General features: G+C 37.3%; 1 protein-coding gene across 1 annotated transcript in view; it reads left to right on the forward strand.

Moving 5' to 3' along the window:
* IL1RAPL2 (interleukin 1 receptor accessory protein like 2) overlaps positions 1 to 25806 on the forward strand; it is a 1002993-nt gene that overhangs the window by 944576 nt on the left and 32611 nt on the right. Inside the window, exons 8-9 of the mRNA XM_045188489.3 lie at positions 9509 to 9654; positions 21391 to 21534. Coding sequence (XP_045044424.2) covers positions 9509 to 9654; positions 21391 to 21534 — 290 coding nt within the window. The remainder of the gene's footprint in view (positions 1 to 9508; positions 9655 to 21390; positions 21535 to 25806) is intronic.

Below are 25806 nucleotides of genomic sequence, written 5' to 3' on the forward strand. Positions count from 1 at the left end.
AAATTGGGTACTTCCCTTCTTTCACGTAGGCTAGATTTAGTAAAACTGACATCTTTTAGGCTCTAGTAAAAGAGTTTCCTTAAGGGCAGGCATTTGTTAAGAAAAAAACATAGTGTTCTGGGCTTATTTTAAAATAGTTGCCTTTCCCCTTCCTCTGCCAGAAGCATAAGGAAACCTTTCTCTGATCTTCATACTGAGACCTTGGAAGTAAAACTCATGCAAGTGTAGGGCACCTTTAAAATTTTATCCCTTGGCGTTTTTAACTTTGAAGTCAGTCCACACTGGGTGTACATTGACTCATTAATTACAGTTCAAATGCTTCTACTGCTCCTGGGTTTCTGCTCCAGCACACGGTGATACTCAGTGTTTGTTTCTATCCTACGTTTTGGAGTTGGGAGTTTGCCCTGTTACGTCAACTCTCTGATAGAACTAAGATTTTTTGATTTTCATTTTGTTCAGCTTTTTAGTTGTTGTATGGATGAGAATGACAACTTCCAAACTTTTACTAATGTTACTTTTAATAATAGATCTTAAATAAATAAAACTTTTGGAGGTAGTGATTTCTGACACCTGAATTTTTTTCCTAGTATTTACTGTTATATATAACTTGTCTTCAGTGTTAATCCTTGGAATGAGATATTTCTGAAGCTATTTGAAGTATATCCCAGATTGCCTCATTTGTATTTTTCATTCCAAAACCAATCCCTTCAGTGTGGCTCTTTCACACATTCTGCAATAGCCTGCTTTTATTTTCTCTCCTAGAAAAATCTCCCTTCTTCCTTTTGTCTAGGCAAAGTCTCCTCATACCTTTCACAGCTAATTTAGTCAATAATATTCTTTCCCTTCTTTGAAATTCCATTGCAAACATGACTGTACCACCATGATTTATCTCATTTTGACTATATTTTCCAAATGTGTAGATGCTGTTTTAGTGTTAAATTTTAATGTGTACTTGGAGTAGGGACCTGGTCTTTTATAGTGTTTATATTTCTCTTACACCAAATATCTAAGCAGAGCTAGGCACTTATTAGGGAATACATAAATAATCATCGATAGATTATTATATATCACTGTTTGCTAGGAAATTGTGACTTCCCTGCAGAGTGATTTGTAGACATAAACACCAACTTGCTCTTCAATTCCAAAAATGAAAGTCACCCCTAGATTTTCAAAAGCCAATAATTATGACAACTCATTTATACTAATAGATGGATGAAGGATCATTTTTGAAATCATCTCCCCATTCTTTCTGTAGCCTATGAAGAGCTGTTTTGGGAAACTGTAATAGAAATTACAGGCAAGGGACTTGTCTGGAGACACAGGATCATCTTTCTGCCTCATGCCTGGCAAAGACTGTGGCTGCTGTACATGTGAAGTTTTAAATCAAACTTAATCCAGGGTGCTTAAGTAGCCCTTGCAGTAAAGGGGATTATTCCATAACAGGTTTCACAGAACTAAAATAATTGAGAGTAGTGAGATTTACCCATAGTGGGGAGAAAATGGAGAGAATAAAATTCAACATAACCTGTGAAAATTCAACATATTTACATGTATGTTCAAAGAAGATGTTACAGAAAAAAACCCTGCCCACCCCACTGCTCTGGAGTCTTTTGTTACTCTAGGTTTTTTTTTTTCTTAATTTTTTTTATTATTGTTCAAGTACAGTTGTCTCCATTTTACCTCACCTCAGCCTCCCTGCCCTACCCATCCCCACCTCCGACCCTCAAACATACCCCCTTTGGCGTTGTCCATGTGTCCTTTATACGTGTTTCTTGATGGCCCTTCCCCTACTTCCTCCCACTATCCCTCTCCCTCCTCCCCTGTGGATACTGTCAGTTTGTTCTTTATTTCAGTGTTTCTGGTTATATTCTTCTTGCTTGTTCATTTTGTTGATTAGGTTCTGCTTGGTTAAAGAAAACAGCAGTAAAATGAAAAGGGAACAAACCTTATGGGAAAACATATTTGCCAGTTATACCTCAGACAAGGGTTTGATCTCCAAAATACATAAAGAACATACATGACTCCAGTCCAGGAAGACAAACAACCCAATTATAAAATGGGCAAAGGACTTAAACAGACAGTTATCCAAGGAAGACATACAGAGGGCCCAGAAACATATGAAAGGATCCCTAACATCACTAGCCATTGGAGAGATGCAAATCAAAACTACTCTAGGTTCTTTATGCCCACCACCACAGTATTCAGGACTATGGCTCTTCATGTAAGAGTTCGGTAAAAATGAAATGAATTATTAATTAAAAGTTATATGTATTTAGAATAATTGCAGAATTCTTCAGTTCAATCTTACTCCCTTCAGAAACAAAGATACACCCACAAACACACTTTGCTCGGTCACACCAGTTTCAGAGCATGCCAGTCAGAAGTACTGCCTTCCAGAAGAAAAAAAAGTTCCACAATTTACTTCTCCTGGTTTCTCCCAATAATCAGTGCTCACCTGGGCAGGCCTCCTGCACTTCCCAGCACCATCAGCTGTGTCAAAGCGATCTCCAATTCTTAATGCAAAACCATGTGGCATGTCCAGCAGGAGTCCTTTCACCTCCTTCTTTCCCATATGGTCACATATTGTCACCCATTGTCCCTGTCCCACATGGAGGCCTGCCTTTTTGTTTAAATCCCAGACAGGAACCTCCTCCATAAACCCATTTCTGACTCCTACCACAATTGGCTGCACCTGCTAGCACTCCTGTATTTTCTGCCTTTCTTGGCTGCCATAGTTATATGTTAATACTCCAGGGAAGAATCCATCAAGAAGACATTAACAGTGTAAACATATTCATACCCAGCATAGGAGCACCCAAATATATAAGGAAAAAATCTTGGAACACATCAACAAAGATATACACAGCAACAAATTGTACTAGGGGATTTTAATACTCCATTGTCAAAAATGGATAGATCTTCCCAACAAAATATCAACAAGAATATTGTGGCAATGAACAATGCCCTATATCAAAAGGACTTAACAGATATCTATATAGAACCTTTAATCCCAAAGAAGAAAAATATGCATTCTTTTCAAATACACACGGAACATTTTCTTTTTTAAAAAAAAATTTTATTGTTATTCAATTACAGTTGTATGCCTTTTCTCCCCTTACCTCCCCCCCACCCCAGCTGAACCCACCTTCCTCCCCCACCCCCACCATCCCCCCTGATTTTGTCCATGTGTCCTTTATAATAGCTCCTGCAATCCCCTCTTCCCACTGTCCCCACCCCGCTCCCCCCTGGCCACTGCTAGACTGTTCCCCCACTCAATGTCCCTGGTTGTATTTTGCTTGCTCTTTTCCTTTGTTGATTATGTTCCAGTTAAAGGTGAGATCACATGGCATTTGTCCCTCACCGTCTGGCTTATTTCACTTAGCATAATGCTCTCCAGTTTCATCCATACTGTTGCAAAGGGTATAAGCTCCTTCTTTCTCTCTGCTGCGTAGAATTCCATTGTGTAAATATACCATAGTTTTTGGATCCACTCGTTTGCTGATGGGCACTTAGCTTGCTTCCAGTACTTGGCTATTGTAAATTGTACTGCTATGAACATTGGGGTGCACAGGTTCTTTTGGATTGGTGTTTCAGGGTTCTTAAGGTATAATCCCAGCAGCGGAATTGCTGGGTCAAAGGGCAGTTCCATTTTTAGTTTTCTGAGGAAATTCCATACTGTTTTCCACAGTGGCCTCACCAGTCTGCATTCCCACCAACAGTGCACTAGGGTTCCCTTTTCTCCGCATCCTCTCCAACATTTGTTTGTGGATTTGTTTATGCTGGCCACTCTGACTGGTGTGAGATGGTACCGCATTGTGGTTTTAATTTGCATCTCTCTGATGGCTAGTGATGCTGAGCATCTTTTCATATGTCTCTGGGCCCTCTGTATGTCTTCCTTGGAGAAGTGTCTGTTCAAGTCCTTTGCCCATTTTTCAATTGGGTTGTTTGTCTTCCTGGAGTGCAGTCATGTGAGTTCTTTATATATTTTGGAGATCAGGCCCTTGTGTGAGGTATCATTGGCAAATATGTTTTCCCATACTGTTGGTTCTCTTTGTAATTTGGTGCTATTTTCTTTAGCCTTGCAGAAGCTTTTTATTTTGATGAGGTCCCATTTGTTTATTCTTTCCTTTATGTCCCTTGCTTTAGGGGACATGTCTGTGAGGATGTTGCTGCGTGGAATGTCTGAGATTTTCCTGACACGGAACATTTTCAAAGATAGAACACATAATAGGACACAATAACCAACCTCAACAAATCCAAGCCAATTGAATGCATATTAAGCACTTTCTTGGACCACAAGGGACTGAAGCTAGAACCAACCTCAAGAAAAAAACTCACAAACATTCAAATTCATTGAGATTGAATAGCATGTTATTGAACAATGAAGGGGTTATAATGCAATTAAGGAAGAAATAAAAAGTTTCCGGAAACAAATGAAAATGAGCCCCCAACAATCCAAAACTTCTGGGACGGAGAAAAGGCAGTCCCGAGAGGGAAGTTCATTGCAATACAGGCCTAACGAAAAAAGATAGAAACATTTCAAATAAACAACCTTACCCTACATCTATACAAACTGGAGGAACTACAACAAACAAAGCCCATACCAAGTAGAAGGAAGAAAATAATCAAAGCATAATTAAATGACATAGAGACTAAAACAACAATTCAAAGGATCAATAAATCAAGGAGCTTGTTCTTTTAAAAGATAAAAAAATTTGACAAGCTTTTATCCAAGCTCATCAAGAAAAAAAGAGAGAGGACCCGAATAAACAAAATCAGAAATGAAAGAGGAGAGATTACAACTGATAAAACAGAAATACAAAAGATTGTAAGAAATTATGATGGAAAACTATACACCAAGAAATATGAAAACCTATGTGACGTGGACAAACTTCTAGTAAAATATAATCTTCCAAAACTAAATGAAGAAGAAGCAGAAAGCTTGAACAGGCCACTAACAGCTTATGAATTTGAAGCAGTAATCAAAAAACTCCTGGCACAAAAAACCCTGGACTGTGTGGTTTCACAGAAGAATTTTTCAAAATTTTTAAGGAAGAGCTAACCCCTTTCCTACTCAGACTATTCCAACAAATCCAAGAAGAGGGAAGACTCCCTAATTCTTTTTATCAAGCCAACATCCTCCTAATCCCAAAACCAGATAAAGACACAACAAAGAAAAAAACTACAGGCCAACATCACTGATGAACATAGATGCTAAAATCCTCAACAAAATATTGGCAATCTGGATCAAGCAATACATTAAAAAGATCTTACAACATGATCAAATGGGATTCATCTCAGGGATGCAAGGATGGTTCAATATATGCAAATCAATAAATGTAATACATCACATAAAAAGAGTGAAAGACAAAATCTCATGATCATATCAATAGATGCTGAAAAATCTTTTGATAAACTACAGCACCCATTTATGATAAAAACACTCAGCAAAGTTGGAATAGAGGGAACATACCTTGATATAATAAAGGACATATACAAGAAACCTTAAGCCAACATCATACTCATTGTGCAAAAACTAAATGCCTTACCACTAACATCAGGAAAAAGACAAGGATGTCCACTATCACCACTTGCATTCAACATAGTATTGGAAGTTTGAGCCACAGCGATGAGACAAGAAAAAGAAATACATATAATCCAAATTTGAAAGGAAGTATTAAAACTGCCATTGTTTGCAGATGACATGTATTGTACATAGAAAAACCTATAGACTGTGCCAAAAGACTTCCCATTCAGCCAGCCCTGCCTCACTGGTGCAGTCTTAGTAAGTGAATTTGGCAAAACAGCAGGATGTAAAGTCAATATACAGAAATTGAAGGCACTTTTGTACACTAACAATGAAATATCAAAGACAGAAACTGGGGAAAATCCCATATACTATAGCAACAAGAAAAATAAATAACTGGGAATAAACCACACCAAGGAGTCAAAATAGCTATACTCAGAACACTACAGTACACTGAAGAGTAAAATTAAAGAAGACACAAATAAATGGAAGGAAATATCATGGTTTTGGATTGGAAGTATTAACATCATTAAAATGTCCATACTACTGGAGGAGCTCCAGTCAAGATGGAGGCATAGGTAGAAATGCTTCACTTCCTCACACAAGGAAAAGAAGGATAACACAAAATCTAAAAACAATAAACAACGAGAAGTGCCAGAAAATCAAGCTGCACAGAACTCCAAAAACCAAGGAGTTAAAGATACATTCATCCAGACTGGGAGGAGGGGTGGAGACAGGAGACCATCTATGTGGCAGACTGCACCGGTGAGGCAGGGCTGGCTGAATGGGAAACTAAAGACTAAAAGCTAGCTGTAAACTACTGCAGACATCGCCATGGTGGGAGAAACTCCCAGTCTCACAGGAGAGTTCATTGGAAAGTGGGGCTAGAGATGATCAAGCAAGCAGCATTGTTCCCTCTCTGACCCCTCACCCACAGACAGTGCCACAAAGCAGCAAAGAGGGTTGCCCTGACCTGGTGAATACCTAAGGCCCTGCCCACATACAACATAACACATGCACTGAGACAAAGAAATATGGTCCAAATAAAGAATAGATCAAAGCTCCAGAAAAAGGGCTAGGTGATGAGGAGATAGCCGACCTATCTGATACAGAGGTCAAAATACTGGTAATCAGGATGCTCACAGAACTGATTGGGCTCTGTCATAAAATGAAGGCTCCTCAAAGTGAAATAAAGAAAAATATACAGTGAACCAACAGTGATGGGTAGTAAACTGTGACTAAAATCAATAATTTGGAGCAAAAGGAAGAAATAAATATTCAACTGTCACAAAATAAAGAAACAAGAATTCAAAAACACGAGGAGAGGCTTAGGAATCTCTGGGACAAATTTAAACATTCCAACATCAGAATCATAGGGGTGCCAGAAGGAGAAGAATAAGAGCAAGAAGTTGAAAACTTATTTGAACAAATAATGAAGGAAAACTTCCCCAATCTGGCAAAGGAAATAGACTTCCAGAAAGTCCAGGAAGCCCAGAGATTACCAAAAAATTGGACCCAAGGAGGAACACACCAAGGCACATCATCATTAAGTTACCCAAGAATAAAGATAAGGAGAGAATCTTAAAAGCAGCAAGAGGAAAGGAGAGAGTTACCTACAAAGGAGTAGTTCCCATAAGACTAGCAGCTGATTTCTACAAAGAAGCCTTACAGGCAAGAATGGGCTGGAAAGAAGTATTTGAAGTCATGAAAGTCAAGGACCTACATCCAAGATTACTCTATCCAGCAAAACTATCATTTAGAATGGAAGGGCAGATAAAGTGCTCCCCAGATAAAGTCAAGTTAAAGGAGTTCATCATCACCAAGCCCTTATTATATGAAATGTTAAAGGGACTTATCTAAGAAATTGAAGATCAAAAACTATGAACAGTAAAATGATGACAAACACAAAACTGTCAACAACTGAAACTAAAAAAACAAAAACAAAAACTAAGCAAATAACTAGAACTGGAACAGAATCAGAGAAATGGAGATCATATGGAGTGTTTTCAGTAGGAAGGGGGAGGGAAAGAATGGGGGGGAAGGTACAGGGAAGAAGCATAAATATCATGCATAAAATAGATGGGAAGATGTTAAGAGTGGTATAGGAAATGGAGAAGTCAAAGAACTTATATGTACAACCCATAGATATGAACTAAGGGAGGGGAATGTGGGGGGGTTGGGGGTTCAGGGTATTAAGGGGATAAAAGGGAGAAAAAATTTGGGAAAACTGTAATACCGTAATCAATGAAAAATATACTTTAAAATGTCCATAGTACCCAAATCAATCTATGGATTCAATGTAATCCCCGTCAAAAGTGCCATTTACTTTTAAATCACTTTAACCCAGTTTACCTTCAAAACAAAGTTAAGTGATGTATGGTAGGTATTATTCTCAACTTAAAGATGAGTAAAATGAAGGCACCACTGAATTAATGACTTTGTTAAGACTTTGCTTGAGCTTGTAATTGGGAGGTCTGTACTTAGGACCTAGTTTTCGCTGAGCACAGCTGTCTTTTCCAACTTTATGCTAAATGTCAATAAAGCAGAGGGTTCTTGTTTGCATATATTTCTAGGTGTCCAAAAAAGAGATGAGAGTTATTTCCATTCCCCAATTTTACATTTTGCAAATACATATATTTGAGAACCTTGCCTCAGAAATTAATGACAGGATTGCCACCATTGACTAAACCTATGTTTTGATTTCTTAATAAAAAGAAGCAAGACACAGAAAAGAAAAGGCAGCAGGGTACCCAATTTCACCTCACTCAGTAGATTCTAGCTGGTTGTTGTTTAGAGAATAATTCTGTAAAGAAACAAGAGGAACACTCTTCATGAAAGGTTCCTGGCAACATAGCTCTTCTGTGAGGAACACCTCTTCCTGGTCATGCAAGGCCTTTGAAACTTTGCTTGAGAAAGCAAAAGGCAGAATGATGGGAAAATATAAAATAAGACAAGGTTTGTCTTTTTTTTAATGTTTAGTGTGATTCATTTTTTTATAAAATTTATTTTATTTTTTAAAATTATTTTATTCTTGTTCAATTACAGTTGTCTCTATTTTCTCCCTGCCCCTCCCCCCCACCCCATCTAAACCCACCTTCCTCCCTTGCTTCCATGCTCCCCCTTGGTTTTGTCCATGTGTCCTTTTTTTTTTTGTAAAAAAAAAAAAAGAGAATGTGGGGGAGGGGAGATTGAATGTGGGGGGGTGGGGGTGGGTAGGGCAGGGGAGAGTAATGGGGGAAAACTGTAACTGAACAATGATAAAAATTTTGTTAATGTATCCTGTTTTAGATAATAAATTAAATGGTCACAAAACAAGTTTGTCTTGAGAGGGAAGGAAAGATAAAGGCAAAAGGAGAGCAGTATTTGGAGGAAGTAGGACCCTGGTTGGGGGCTAGCACCACGGTGCAGATAGGGCATATTGCATATGACTACATTGGACAAAAAGGCAGGAGAAAATAGAGAATAGGCTTCTCACTGATATTTGGAGATAGACGACCACTAACACCCTCAGTTTATTTATTATAATGTTACTATATTCAAGGTCCCTTTCTTTTCCCTCTCAACCCCTGTTGTCACAACTCTAACATATAACACCAACCCTACATTCCGACAGTTTTTTTTTTCTTCATGCCATAGTGCAAAAATCCAGTTTGTTTATATAAGCTAAGCTTACAATATGGAACCCAATGTTTCCTATTTATTGCCACACAGATCATGTTGGCTTCATTTATTAAAGTCTAGAGGCACGTTAAAGTTTGTTTTTCCTGGGTGCATTCCTCATGTCTTTCCTTTCACATCTGATCTTCACATCAAGAGACACTTTTTTGTGTTTTCTTGTTGAAGGTTCTGCACATACCCCCAGTCAGGACTCTTCATGCCCATTGGGGATCTGTGTAAGCATTGTAAGCATCTGCAGTCTTCTTATGGCTTCTCTCTCCCCAAATCAATCCAGTTTATCCAAGAATATTGTCTTTATTTTAGGCTACTCAAAGAGCATCTTGGAGAAAAAGAAGTTGAGTTGGCACTCATCTTTGATTCAGTGGCAGAGGCTGACTTGGCAAATTATACCTGCCATGTGGAAAACCGAAATGGACGAAAACATGCCAGTGTTCTGCTGCGTAAAAAGGGTATTTAATTTTATTATTATTATTATTAGTTTACCTACCAAGTAACTATCAAAGTTAGATTTATTTCCTGTTCTTACATTATCACTTAGTATAAGTTTTTGCAAATATTCTGTCTTTTAATGGAAAATATGTTTCTCTCTTGCTGTAGATGTTAATAAAAATGATTATGATCTATATGATTAAGAGGTAGATAACTGAAAAAAAATAATATTATGTGTTAAATCAAGTAAGATAAAATGTACCTTGGTTATGTGTGTTGTGACCGTTCAAGGCCTGGCAGGTCCATGGTATTCGTGCAGTTGAAAAAATATTCACAGAGCCATTGGGATGTCTGACACACCTTTATTGACGGGTGGGTGAGCCACTGACACTGCAAGCTGCGTGTCTATCTGCATGTCTCCTGTCATGGCCCTTGCTTCCCAGCATGGCACCCATCGTGGCACCTGTCCCCTTGCGTATCTCTCACCATAATCGCCCCCAGCAGGAAGTCCCTACCTGTTTAAGTACCAGAGGGGAACAAAGCCAGCAAGATCCCAGAAGTTATATAAAATAACATAATTCTGAACATGCGAGCCCACATCATGTTATGGGAACAGTTTATCAGACCCAGTCTCAAGGGTATGAGAATACTAGTTATCAGTCCCCTCCAAGGCTATGGGAACACCGCACCACTTAGTTACCCAGACACCTGGGTGAGGAAGCCAGACTGCCTCCACTTACCCTACATTATGTGTTACTTAAAATTTGATAATTATCATCATTCAATATTAACTCTATATTTCACTTTCACCTTATGAAATACTAGAAATTCAATTACTGGATGGGAAAAAAGTCACTTTTTTATTCTCTAACTAAAATATAAATAAAAATAATGAATAGTATTATATAATATTTTACAATTGTTATAATAAAGATTATAAACATTTCATGATACGACCTGGTGTTAAGAGGCCTTTAGCAGGGGCATATATTTTTAAGTAATTTGGCACTTATAGAGATCCCTCTCTATAGTTGATTGCAGATGTGGTGGAAATTGTATTAATGGGCAAAGAAAATAAACTAAATTTACAGATAAAGAAGACAAAAAAAAACCATAAGAACAACAATCCCAACATCTGGAGTAACTTCTGAGATTGGCTTTTACGCTGCCACAACACTTAATTATTGCAAAAGACTTAATAGGTTCTGTATGTGTGCATCTGGCAAAGGTTTTGTCAATATAACAGAACAAATGTTCTCTAACCGTATTCTTGTCGTCTAGGATATAGAGCAATATAACAGATTCAGTCAGCAAGTTCACTAGTTGTGCCTCCTTGCCAAGATGGAATTTCTATTTTCCAACCAGCTTTAATGCTTAACCTCAACCTGCAGCTCTAAAAATAGGGAATTGCCATTATTCTGAAATAATGTTTTTATTTCTCTAGTTCCCTTTCTTACTCTGTTGGAATTGGTTCCATCTTAAAACAATGAAATATTTAAGTATAAAGGAGTCTAATATTGAAAGTGAAGTCAAGAGTCCCTGGTTGACAAAATCCTAGTTCAGCCACTGATTCAGGTATGTGGTTCAGTAGGACCAACTTGACTGATTAGACATCCTGAACCTCTGTTTCCTTATCTGTAAAATAAGGATAATAATATTTAACTTTTAGAGTTACCTTGAGAATAAAATGATCATGATATGTTATGAAATATTCCATGTTTAAACAGGGTTTACTATTACAGAGAAACTGGATATGTCCTCTTATGCACTAGGCAAACTCTTAGTCCACCTACATGAAGTGTAGACATTATGTCCAGATAACTTATAGCAAGAATCACTTTGTTCCTGTCCATCTTAGTTTTATTTTAGGCTTAGAATACCTCAAGCCAGGGTCAGTTGCACCTATGTATCTGCAAAAACTTGGGCAGTGTCTGGCAACTAATAGACCCTCACAAGTCATTCTGGTTAATGAATGAAGAAAGTTATTTTTTATTATTGAGGTGCATGTAAAGCAAGCATTGTGCCAGATACTGGAGAATAGAGTGCTGAAGAAGACACAGATCTACAAGCCAGTGTGAGGCTTATAGTCTCCTGGGCAGTGAGTGTGCAGAGAAATACAAACATTAAACAAAAAATTGCACAAAATATATATGCTGTTATAATTAAAAACATGCTAAGAGGAAAGATAATGGGGTTCCTATGATTTAGTCAGTAGAGAGAGAAAAATGTGTATTTAAATTTTCAAATAAATTCATTTCTCTTTGATAAATAAAGTCACCACTAGCCACCCATAACATTTTTAATAACCTGACATTACAAACAAAAGCATACTGTAAAACTGCCACCTCCCATGGCTTCTGCAAGGAAACATGTCTAAATAATGAATATCTGTGAATGCTATTAATTCTTATCTTCCTGATCTATAAATATTAGAGTTCCCCAGGGTTTAGATGCCCTATTCTCATTCACTTTATTTATTTATTTATTTATTTTTCTCTCTCTCCCTTTTATTGTTGTTCAAGTACAGTTTTCTGGCTTTCTTCCCCTCCCCTCCTCACAACACCATCCCTCCCCACCACCTTCCCCAGTTTCCACCACTCCCTTGTTATTGTCCATGTGTCCTTTATATTTGTTCCTTAAACCCTTCACCCTTTTCCCCCATTATTCTCTCCCCTCGCCCCTCTGGTTACTGTCAGCCTGTTCTCAATTTCAATGTCTTTGGTTACATTTTGATTTCTTGTTTGTTTTGTTGATCAGGTTCCAGTTAAAGGTGAGATCATATGGTATTTGTATTCCGCCACCTGTCTTATTTCACTTAGCATAATGCTCTCCAGTTCCATCCATGTTGTTGCAAAGGGTAGGAGCTCCTTCCTTCTACGGCACAGAATCCCATTGTGTAAATGTACCGCAGTTTTTTTTTGACCCATTCATTTACTGATGGGCATTTAGGTTATTTCCAGCACTTGGCTATTGAAATTGTGCTGCTATGAACATTGGGGTGCATAAGTTCTTTTGGATTGGTGTTTCAGGGTTCTCAGACAAGAGTTTGATGTCCAAAATATATAAAGAACCCACATGACTGCACTCTAAAAAGACAAGCACCCCAATTAAAAAATGGCCAGAGGACATGAACAGACACTTCTCCCCAGAGACATGTGAAAAGGTGTTCAATATCGCTAGCCATCAGAGTAATGCAAATTAAAACCACAATGTGATTCTACTTCACACTGGTGAGAATGGCCATCATAAACAAAGCAACAAACAACAACTGTTGGAGAGGATGTGGAGAAAAGGGAACTCTAGTGCACAGTTGGTGGGATTACAGACTGGTGCAACCACTTTGGAAAACAGTATGGAATTTCCTCAGAAAACTAAAAATGGAACTACCTTTTGACCCGGCAATTCCACTGCTAGGATTATATCCTAAGAATCATTCACTTTATTTTTAATTGAATTTACTGGGGTAACATTGGATAATAAAATTATATAGGTTCCAGATGTATATTGTATGTTCACCACCACAAGTCAAGTTTCCTTCCATTGAGATTTATTCCCTTTACCCTCTTCCTCCTCCCACCCCACTTTCCTTCTGGTAATCACCATACAGTTGTCTGTATATATGAGTCTTGTTTTGTTTTTCATTTTGCTTAATTCCTTCACCTTTTTTTACCTAGCCTCATGACCCGCTACCCCTCTGACAGCTGTCAGTTTGTTCTCTGAATCATTTCTATTTTGTTAGTTTATTTTGTTCATTAGATTCCACATATGATTGAAATCATATATTTGCTTTTCTCTGACTGGCTTACTTCACTTAGTATAATGCTCTCCAGGTCCATCCAGGCTGTCACAATAAGTAAGAGTTCCTTCTGTTTTGTGGCCAAGTAGTATTCCATTGTGTGAATATACCACAACTTTTTATCAACTCATTTACTGATGGTCATTTGGGCTGCTTCCAAATCTTGGCTATTGTAAATAGCACTGCTATGAAAATAGGGGTGCATAAGTTATTTGGAATTGGTGTTTCAGGATTCTTAGAGTATATTCCCAGTAGTGGACTTGCTGGGTCATAAAGGAGTTCCATTTTTAGTTTTTTGTAGGTATCTCTATACTGTTTTCCACAATGGCTATATCAGTCTGCATCCCCATCAAAAGTGCACAAGGGTTCCCTTTTCTCCACATCCTCATCAGCACTTGTTTTTTATTGATTTATTGATGATCCTCATACTGACAGGTGTGAGGTGATATCTCATTGGGGTTTTAATTTGCATCTCTCTGAAGATTAGTAATGTTGACCATCTTTTCATATGTCTATTGGCCATCTGTATGTCCTCTTTAGGGAAGTGTCTATTTAGGTTCTTTGCCAATTTTTTAACTGGGTGTTTTGATGTTAGTTTTATAAGTCCTTTATAAATTTTAAATATTAACCACTTATCAGATATATCATTAGCAAATATATTTTCCCATTAAGTGGGTGTCTTTTTATTTTGTTGATAGTTTATATAATTTCATTGCATCTCCATCCAAAGATTTTGTTTATCATTTATTGGTTGATAACTTCCATATTTATACCTCTAGCCTAGGTTTACTGCCTAAATTCCAGAGTTGCATACCTAACTGTCTATTCAATAATATTAACAATTCTACCTTCACTTGTTGTGAATCTAATTCCTTATTTCCCCTCCCTGTATGTTGATCCTTCAATTTCCTTCTCCATCACCATCACCATCCTTCCAGTTGTTCAGTCTAAAATCGTTGGAGTCATCCTCAACTTTTCTTTTTTCTACTCATATGTTATATCTAGTCCACCAGCAAGTCTCATGGCCCAACTTTAAAAATATACCCAGACTCCAACCACTTTCCTCACCTTCTCTGTTACCACCCTATCCTGAGCCAACAGCATCAATTGCCTGGCTCACTGCAATAGCCTCCTAATTGGTCTCTCTGCTTCCCACATCTTTCCTTACAGTCTATTATTATAGAAGCCAGAATAATATCTTTATATATAAGTTAGATCAAATTATTTCTATAATCAGGACCATCCAATTACAGAACCCCACTGTTACACTTAGAATAAAATCCTAAATCACTGTCATGACCTAAAGGCATGACACAATCTGTTGTAATTTCTGATCTTATTGTCTACATCAATCTGCCTCAAACATCACATGCACAACCTCTTTTCTTTTTATTTCCCATCTATTTAAAAGGTACAATTTAATGGCTTTTAATATAGTCATAGATATGTACATCAGCCACCTCAAAAAGAAACATTGTGCCCTTTAGGTACCATTTCTCTCCCTATACCTTTCAGACCCATTTCTGAAAGGTATGGGAAGGGAACCCCATTTCCCATGCTCACAAAGCACAATCCTGGCTCATGGTTTTTACCCTTGATGTTTCCTCAGCCTGGGACTTTTTCCCCCAAGCTATTCCCATGACCCATTCCCTCTTTTCATACATGTCTCTGCTTAAATATTACCTACTTGATAGGGGTTCCATGGCCACCCTATATCAAATAATATTACCCACCAATCTCTTTATTCTCTAAAAAATAATTTAGCTTTATGGGAGTAAAATTGACAAAATTGCAAGGTATTAAAATGTACAATGTGACTTGATATGTATATACATTGTAAAAGGATTTCCCCATTCAGGTAATTAACACACCCATCACCTCACATATTTACATTTTTTATATATTTATTGATTATGCTATTACAGTTGTCCCATTCCCCCCCTTCACTCCACTCCATCCTGCCCACTCCCTCCCTCCCATATCCCCCCCCTACAGTTCATGTCCATGGGTCATACTTATAAGTTCTTTGGCTTCTACATTTCCTATACTATTATTACCCTCCCCCTGTCTATTTTCTACCTACCATTTATGCTATTTATTCTCTGTAACTTTCCTCCCTCCCCCCTACTCCCCTATTGATAACCCTTCATGTGAGCTCCATTTCTGTGGTTCTGTTCCTGTTCTAGTTGTTTGCTTAATTTGCTTTTGTTTACATTTTGTAAGCACATTTATGTTATAGGCTCTTAGCACATTTCAATTATACAATATAGTGGTATCAACTATAGTCGTCATGTTATAGTCATTGTGTTACAGGCATGTAGATTCTTAGCCCTTATTTATCTGATAACTAAAAATTTGTATCTTTTTACCAACCTTCCCCTATTCCCTCCCCCACCACCCAGCCACTGAAACCTCTTTTCTACTCTCTGTTTAAACGACTTCAGCACTGTTTTTTTTAGATTCCACACGTAAGTGATACCATACAGTAAAGTGTTTATAATTCTATATCTGGCTTATTTCCCTTAGCATAATTCCTCCAGGCACCTCCACATTGTAACGAATTACAGGATTTTCTTCTTTGTTAAGTCTCATTAATACTCTGTTATAAATATATTTTTCTTGATCCACTCATTTGTTGATGGACTATACATCATGCTTTTTCCCCTCTAACTTTGCTCTGTATTTGTTTATTTTATTCATTATTTATTTGATGTTACATTACATGTTTGTTTGCTTCTTCTCTCTCCCCTACCACTAGAATGTAAACTATGAAAACAAGAATTGCCCTAGTCGGTGTGACTCAGTGGGTTAAGCGCCACCTGCAGGCCTGCAAATCAAAAGGTCACTGGTTTGATTCCCAGTCAGGGCACACGCTTGGGTTTCAGGCCAGGTCCCCAGTTGGGTGCATGCAAGAGGCAACCAATTGATGTTTCTCTTGCATATTGATGTTTCTTTCCATCTCTTTCTCTCTTTCTTCCCTTCTGTCTAAAAATAAATTTAAAAAATCTTTAAAATATATATCAGAAGATTCTAACTTGTCAGGAAAGAGGAATCCTATTGAAACAACAAGCACCAAAAGAATTGGATAGATCTTATGGCATTCCTCCATCATAGCCTATAATCCCCAACGTTCAAAAAAATTACTTGTTTTGCCTTATTTGCTGCTATATCCTTAGTTTGTAGAACACAGTAAGTGCTCATAAATACTTGTCAGGTGAAAATGCTCTTCCTAGAAGACCAGCACAATAAGATGGTAGATGTATAACAAGGATTGGTAAAGAGAGTATTTATCTGTGATCTTGTCTTGATTAGTGTCTGCCCTGGTTTATCTATGTGCATCTATCTATTTATCTATCTGTTTTCTTTTTTTAATTAAGCATATTTTTTACTATGCAATTACAATTGTCCCATTTTTCCCCTCTGCCTCCCTCCACCTGATACCCCCATTCCCTCCAAAGACAGTCACTTTCCAGATTGGGGGTTTAAAATTAAAAAACCTCAGGGGCCAGGCAGATACTAATTTTTTTAAATGAAGATTGGATACTAGAAATAACAAAACACAGAATAAATGCCTTGCTTTAAAGAGGCAGACACTACTCCTTTCTAGAAGATTACTGTCATGTTTGCTGGAATGTGATTCCAGGGATATGAAAACTTCAAAGTTTTCAAATGAAGCTAAAAGGCTGGATATAAAAAAAATCATTTGATTTTTAAATATTAGTATCCATTTTGTTGAAACATTATATGGGCAAAAAACTATTTTTGTTCAAAGTGTACCAGTTTTCACTCTGTGTTTTAGGTAGAAATTAAAAGTCTTAATTGTGCTTTGTAAAAATTGTAAAATGGTGAAGTTCATCTTCCCTTAATCTGTTTTCCTTAGGGGCTCTCTACAATGGTGGGGCTCCAGGAAAAAAAAACACAATGCATTATGTCTATGTTCCAACCTTTTTTAATCAGACAGAGGTCTGACTGGTCTTGTGAAACTTCAGATACTCACTTTGGAGATGAACATTTCAGGGTTTATTACATCATACCTTAGCCTTAGTGGCTGCAGTGTTTCCACCTGGAATAGGAGAATGGCTTGTTTTAGGGAATAATAACTTCCCAATGCACTAAAAGTCAAATATTAAAAATGACTTAAGGGATCATTATGAAGAAGAAGCATTTAATGAAGCATTTGATGAATCACTTCATAAACTGAAATGCCTTTTTTAAAAAATGAAAATTCATGTGTAATATATCCAACTCATAAGATCAGGCTTTCTCCAAGCAAGATGTCTTACCTATGCAACTTCTACCTGCACTACACTACTACTTCCTCACTCTCTGATGAATTATTTGACAATAAGTACAACTGACTTTTCAGTAATATGTTCACTCTACCGTGTGTGTGTGTGTGTGAAACAAGTCTCTGAATTTAAACTAAAGAAATTCTAATAATTGTTGCTTCTGTGTGAATACTCCCTTCCTCATGAAGTTAGGCATATCACTGAACACTGAATCTCTCTCTCTCTCTCTCTCTCTCTCTCTCTCTCTCTCTCTCTCTCTGGACCCTTTTTCTATTTATTCCCAGTGCTACCACTACAGCTTGAAACTTCAACCTCTTTGGAAAACCCTCAGGTAGAATCTCCTAACCTGATTCCCAACTTTTGAGCAAACTCAAAACATTTCTTACTTTTCCCCCCTCCAGTCCCTTGGCTTCAGCTGTTATTTGTCCTAGACTATGTTACCTGATCTTTGTGTTCAATGTGAAAAAATGGTTGGGTTCAAACCAAAAAGGTTAAAAATTACTAAACTTGAACTTTGGGTGCCTAGAAAAAGTACAATCCCATGAACATTTGCTGTTCTGGCTATAGCTATTCTTGTGAAATATATATAAAACACAGTACAAATAAATTGACTTTCACCTTCTTAGTCAGGAAATGATCCTAGAAATATAGGCCCTACTGAGATGAACAATGACAGTTGGAAAAAGAAGACAAAAGAAAAGCCAGATGTCATCTGTGTGATGGCAATTCTGCCTTCTGATTATAGGATAGATGTTTCCCTTTTAATGTGACTGCCTGAGCTGAATCAAAGAATACTAGTGGAGTCTCAGGAACTAGGTCTACAGTTTTCAACATAAACAGCCATCATTAGGTAATATATTTCACAGACATTTTTATAAAATGGACCCTAAAACCACAAAGGTACTTTCCACACCATGGTTTTCTCCCATAAATTTACTACTGAAAAAGGTGTCTGCTAATTGAGAGCACAAACTATTCATGATGCTGAAGTTTTCCATCTACCTAATAGCAGCTTTACTCTGTAAATAATGTAGAAATTGCTGAAAATTTCCCATTCAATGACGTTGAAAACAGATGAAAGGTGTTCTGACCAAAGAAAGACAGAGAAAGTGAGAGAGAGAACAAGAGCAAGAGAGAGATCAGTTTGTTGTTCCACTTATTTATGCATTCATCGGTTGATTCTTGCATGTGCATGTGTGTCCTGGCCGGGATTGAACCCACAACCTTGGCATTTAGGGACAACATTCTAACTAACTAAACTACCCAGCCACTGCTCTGTGGCTTAATTTTCAAATTGACCATATTTTGCAGCAGGTAGAAGAGAGATCAATTCCAATGTCCTATCCCTACTTGTTATGTGCCCCTTGTTATGTTCCTTATTAACACATTTTGTCCCTTACAGCAGCTTGACTTCCTTCCTTTTTATACCCTTTCCCTTCTCTCCTTACTCAAAAAGAGTGACATTTATGTTTCTTAACATTTCTGCTCAGTGACTCTCTCTTTTCTCTTTTTTTTAGATAGGAAAATCTGCAGTTTAATTTGTCTTCTATTAATATATTTATTTATTGGTTCCAATTTTTTTCTTTTTTATTGTTATTCAAGTACAGTTGTCTTCATTTTCACCCCACCTCAGCCTGCTGCCCCACCCATCTCTGCCTCCCACCCTCAGTGACTCTCTTTACTTCCCATGCCATCTCTGGCCACCACCATCTCCTGTCTCACTCCACTTCTTTTACAAGACCAAATTCCCTCTCTCCCCAAGAAACCTAAAACTTTCCTTCATATTCTGAACTCCAGGAATCCCCTCTCTCCTCCCGAGTAGAGCTACAACATTCTTCAGTACCCTCTAATGAAGTGCTTGAAATCTCAATCCTTTAATTCTAACTGGTGAATTGTAGTTTAGCTTCTTTCCTTGAAATTGAAAGGGCAAAAGAGCCAAAATTCACTCTAAGTCATGTGTTGAGAAGCATTAGCGACATGAAAGAACAGGGAGAAGACTTTCCTTTGTAATTTTCTAGGATGGAGCTTATAAATCTGTGATGTAATAAGACATCTTGAATTTGAAGTTAGGATATCTAGGCTCAAGTCCCATCTTGGCTGCTTCTTAAGTGTATGATTTTGGGTAAGTGTATATTAAACTACTAAGTCTCAGATTCTTCATCTATACATTTGGGCCAACAATTCTTGCCCTAAATAAAGGATTACTTAGAGAATAGATAAAGTAGTTGAAATTTTTATCTATAAAATATATCACTCATAGTATGTATTATATGTTTTTCTTAATATTAATCTTAATTGTTATATTGAACATGACTAATTTCTCTTAAACAATAAGCCTATATTGAAACAAGGGACATTCCCAAGGGAATGTTGATGATATGATTGTCAAGAGACCTTAAAGAGTAGCAGTCACTCATGGTCATAAATTTGATTTTGATGATGTCCCAGAATTGATACATCCAGGGAGGCTGATTGATGCAATCCAAACTCATAAGCAACTGATGTGTAAACAAGAATGTTACTCCCATTTCCAGTTTCTACTTACATGGTAAACTGAATTAATAAAAGAGTCACTTGGTAATTATACAATTAGATTAAGGGGAAGTTATATGTGTGTGTGTATGTATGTGTGTGTATATATATACATATATATGTGTGTGTGTGTGTGTATATATATATATATCCCTGTCCTCCAGTAGAAAATATGCCACTAGTCTGATGTATTTCAGATTCAGCATTTCTGCTCTAGACATTGCAGAATTCACATTCTAAATTATCTTCTGACTTCCTATTTCTTTAAATTTCATAAGACTCATATGATGATACACCCTAGATTTCTTAATATTACTAATTAAGCTACAGTTAAGTCAGTATTCCCTGAGCCTAGGATACATCATGAATCCTACCATTATGTGTTGATTTAATGGTTCCAACCCTAAAAAACTTAAGCATGCACCAATGGATCAACCTAAGGCTACTGTCCAGTTTCCTGGTGCTGAAAAGGCAAAGTGATTAGCCTGGACGTTTCATTTTCATTCTCTTTTAGTCTCTTGGGGCATATTATATTACATACATATTATAGTCATTTATTCAAATAAGTAGGGAAAATGGATAAGCTAATTTCCCCTGCTTACCTTCTATTGGATTATGTTCTCCTAGGGTAAAATTAAACAGTTAAATCCTGCAAGCTCATTAGATTTATTTGATTCTGATACTAATTTTATGATGCTTCCCTATAGAAGAATAGGGTCTGTGGCCTGAAAAGCACTAGATTGTAATCTTTTTAAACCAGTAAGATAATTTAACAGAAACAACAAAATCTTGGCCTTGGATTCAGAAAAAGGTAGCTCTAACAGTTTCCTGAAACACATTTAAATCAAAAGTAGGTATGGGAGATCTAGATGTGTTCAAACCAAATTGAGAGTGACATTCCTTTACATATAGACTTAACCAATTTCAATAGTAAAATTACTCCAACATTTAGAATAGAGGCCATTTTACAAATATTTGAGTTACACAAATATATCAAGAACAAAGCTACTTACTGAATTAAGCAAGAATCTTCTGGAAAGAAAACAGAATGTGTTGAACATCTTATAGACAAGAATTATAAGATGATCACAAGAACGGCTAATTTCATTACCTTTTCCTGTTTGTTGTGTTTGTTTCAGATTTAATCTACAAAATTGAGCTTGCAGGAGGTGTGGGAGCAATCTTCCTCCTCCTGGTACTGCTCATGGTCATCTACAAATGCTACAAGATTGAACTGATGCTCTTCTACAGACAACATTTTGGAGGCGATGAAAGTACTGATGGTAAGCTGTCTCCGATTGTTCAAATTCAGTTAAAGGTATGAAACTGTAATTGTGTAAAAAGGTGTTCCTATTCTTAGGAGATACATGAACATGAAATGTTATTTAGAGTGTAAGGATTATGGCTAATGCAACTTACCCTCAAATAACTCAGAAAATTTTATCTATTGAGAAAGAGAGCAAAGGGGAAAATATTAACAACAGTAGATGAATCTGGGTAAAAGATATATAAGCGTTCTTTGAAATAGCTTTATTTTTGTAATGTTCCTGTATGTTTGAAATTATTTCCAAATAATAAACAGTTCAACAGGGAGACATTAGTTGGTCAGTAGATAGAAAAATTTCTGTCGAAGCTCTTCATCTTACTAAAAAACAAATAAAAAATCAATTTCAATTTTCTCTAGAAAATTCAAATTTAGATATAGATAAACTTAGGCATTCTTTTAAAATTAAATGTACTGTAGTGACATTGGTTAATAGGATTATATAAGTTTCAAGTCTATATTTCTATGATACATGGATTAGGTATTGCATTGTATGCCCAACATACAAAGTCAAATCATCTTTTATCACCATATATTTGACCCCTGTTACCCTTTACCAAGCCCCATCCCCTTCTCTCTGGTAACCACAAAACAATTGCCTGTCTCTATGAGTTTGTATTTGTTTGTTTTTCTTGTTTGTTCATTTGTTGCTTTCAGTTTTATATCCCACATGAGTGAAATCATGTGGATAACTTTTTCTATCTGACTTATGTTGTTTAGCATGATATTCTCAAGGTCCATTCAAGTTGTCGGAAATGGTATTATTTCAGCTTTTGTGTGTGTGTGTGTGTGTGTGTGTGTGTATATATATACATATATATATATATAATCTCAGTTAAGTCCACTTGATCTATGACATTTGTCAATGCTACAATATCTTTGTTGACATTTTTTTGGAAGATATATCCATGTTTGACAGTGCAGTGTTAAAATCTCTTACTATAATTGTATTTCTGTCAATATGTTTCTTGAAGTCCTCCAGGATTTTACTTATATTATTGGAAGCTCCTAAGATGGGTGAATATATATTTATGATTTTTCTGTCTTGATGGATTCTTCTTTTGAGTATTATGAAGTGACCTTCTTGGTCTCTTTTTATGGCCCTTGTTTTGAAGTCTATTTTTTTTTTATATGAGTGTTGCTACCCTGGCTTATTTTTTCTGTCTATTTGTTTGGAATACTTTTTTCTAATCCTTCAGTTTCATTCTGTGTAGATGTTTTGTTCTGAGGTGGGTCTCTTGTAAGAAGCATATGTGTGAGTCATGATTTCCTATCCATTCACAGCTACTCTATGTCTTTTGATTAGACGATTTAATCCATTTACATTTAAGGTTATTATTGGTTGGTATGTATGCATTGTTATTTTCCTTCCTTCATACCTGTGTCCCCATATCTCTCACTCTTTTCCTTCATTTTCTTAAAGCAGTCCCTTTACCATTTCTTTCAGTGCTGGTTTCATGGAGCTGTATTCTTTGATGCTTCTCTTGTACCAGAAACTCATTACTTTGCCTTTCATTTTAATTGAGAACCTTGCTAGATAGAGTAGTCTTGGTTTTGGTTTTCATTACATGTAATATTTCTTGCCATTCCTATTTGGCATGTATCATTTCCATTGAGAAGTCAGCTGCTAGCCTTATCCTGGCTCCCATGTATGTTACTTCCTGTTTTTCCCTTGCCGCCTTTAAGATTCTCTGTTTGTCTTGGAATTTTGCCATTTTAATTATGATGTGTCTTTGAGTGGGCCTCTTTGGGTTCCTCTTCATTGGGACTCTGTGTTTCCTGGATTTGTGTCACTTTTCTTCTCATCAAATTAAGGAAGTTTTCCATCATTGTTTTTCAAACAGGTTTTCTATCCATTAATCTTTTCCTTTTGGTATCCCTATTAAATGGATATTATTAAGTTTCTTGTTGTCCTGCAGTTCCCTCAACACCTCTTTGTTTTTTCTGAGGGTTTTTTTTTCCCATTTTCTTCCTCTCTCTGGGAGTTTTTTTCTACCTTGTCCTCCAGCTCACTGATTTGATCCTCTGCTTCATTGGGCCTGCTTTTGATTTCTTCTACTATGTTCTTCAGTTCAGAAATGTATTCTTCATTTCCTCTCAGCTCGTATTGATAGTTTGTATTTCGTTTTTCATGTTGATATAGTTTTCATCGAGTTCATCATAGTTTCCCTGTAGTTTTTGGTAATTCTCAGTGAGCTCATTTAGCTTCCTTATTACCATTTCTTTGAACTTAGTACCTGATAGTTGACTTGCCTCTATTTCATTTAGCACTCTTTCTGAGGCTTCCTCCTTTCCTTTCACTTTGCATTTATTTCTTTGTTTCCCCATTATTTGTGACACTGTTCTTGTTAGCCTCTGCTTCTTCAATTGATCTGTTCTGACTCTCTGGGTTTGTGGTGTAAATTTCTATGCTAGGAGATCGTTGAGATTCAATGGTGCAGTCTCCCTGATCTCCTGAACTTGCTACTCTCAGACTGTCATTTACGTTGGCCCTGTGGATGTATTTAGGTTTTGATTGTTGTTGGGTCTTTCTTTGGTGGGTCCTTCTTTCCAGTTGGTTGACTGAGGGTCACTCTGCCTCCTTCATCTTGTAAAATGTTGTTCAGGTGTGCACAGTTTGTGTTGAAGCTGGTTCTTCTGTCTGTCAGATGTTTTGAGGCTTCTCTCTCACTCTTGTCAGTTCTTTGTTCTAGGTAATTTCTCCCCAGTTTAGTTGTAATTCCAGATTGGTCCTGGTTGGAGGTTAGTGTGGCTTCCACTAACTCTTCCACCATCTTCTTTTGTTATTTGTTGGTGGTCCTCCTTTTTTGTTGGGTTCTTTCTTCCAGCAGGTATATTGGTGTTCACAACTCTCACCTACTCTTGTATGTGATCAGGTGGAGGAGGAAGGCAAAATGGATTGAGATATTGGGAGAGTATTCTATGGGATTTAAAGTACAAACACGTAGAGAAGAGATAGGAGATCCTTTGAATAAGTATAGTTTAACTGTGGCATTTCGCCCAACTAGACACTTCTTATAAAAGGTGAAAGAGAACTAAGACTCTTGTTAGAGGGGAGAATGATTGTAAGCTGAATCCAGAAAACAGAGTGCTTGTGGGTGGTGAAATTATGAGATATAGTGAGAGTACAGTGTACAAAATAGGCATAGTGTATGAGAGAATAGAGTTAACCACAACACTAATAAAGCTCCAGAGGTAGTGAAATGGGCTAAGATCTGGGAGGGGTGCTGTGTAGTATTTACAATTATATGGAACAATCATTTTTTATAATACTGGAACAACAATAATATGACAGGAACTACATGACTCAGAGTAGTGAGCTAATGGAACACAAGTGAAGGGAATGAAGGAGAATTAAAGTACACTATGAAAAAGAGAACAAGGAAAACCAGTAAAGCAATGCAATTAAACAAATAAAATGAAGAAAACTAAACAGAAAGAAGAAAAATTAAAAAACACTAATAAAAAAAGAAGTTAAAATAATTAAAAATAATAACAATACAAATAAACAATAACATGCAAGTTCTCTGGAATAGCAAAATGAAATTTGTCTCAGTTTCTCCATTGTTGGGGTTAGCCTTGTGTTCCTTCATTCAGTCTGTCTCTGGAATTTTCACAACTCCAGGTCTTATTGTCTCACTTGGGGGAAAAAATGGTAAAAAAAAATTGGCTCCAGCTGACTCTAAACCCATTGAGTGAGTTCTGCTGGTCTTTCTGGATGCTACAGACCGAGGGGGGTTGGGTGTTCTCCTTTCCTATGGTTTTGGGAGGATGGGGGCCAGGTCTGGGCTGCAATCTTCACAGTTGTCCAGCCTCTAGCCCAGGTCCTCCGTGTGCTGCCTGATACCCACTGCCAGTCTGCGCCAGGCCAGTGCCTTCAATCCACCAGCTGTACTGTCCTTGATGTGCACCAGTTACGGGAAACTCACACACCACCTTCTCCCTCTTTGGTGTCCTAGGTGCTAGGTACTCTCAATGTCTCTTCAGGGTAGTTCAGTTCCCCACTAAGTCTTTTTGGGGACTGCTAACTCCCTGAGCCCTGCTAATTTCCTCTGTGGGGGGTGCCTCCATCTTCCTCTTAGCCAGCAAGTCCCACCGCAAGATAGCGGAGGCTGGGGTGGGGCTGCTGCTGTGTGAGGCTGCAGTGGGGGCTCAGCTGCTAGGGCAATTGGGAAGGGGTCATGGCCAAGGTTGGGGAGGCTCCAGTGGGGGTGGGAGTGCAGCCTCAGCT

The sequence above is a fragment of the Desmodus rotundus genome, chromosome X, assembly GCF_022682495.2.
Source record: "Desmodus rotundus isolate HL8 chromosome X, HLdesRot8A.1, whole genome shotgun sequence".
Lineage (NCBI taxonomy): Eukaryota > Metazoa > Chordata > Mammalia > Chiroptera > Phyllostomidae > Desmodus > Desmodus rotundus.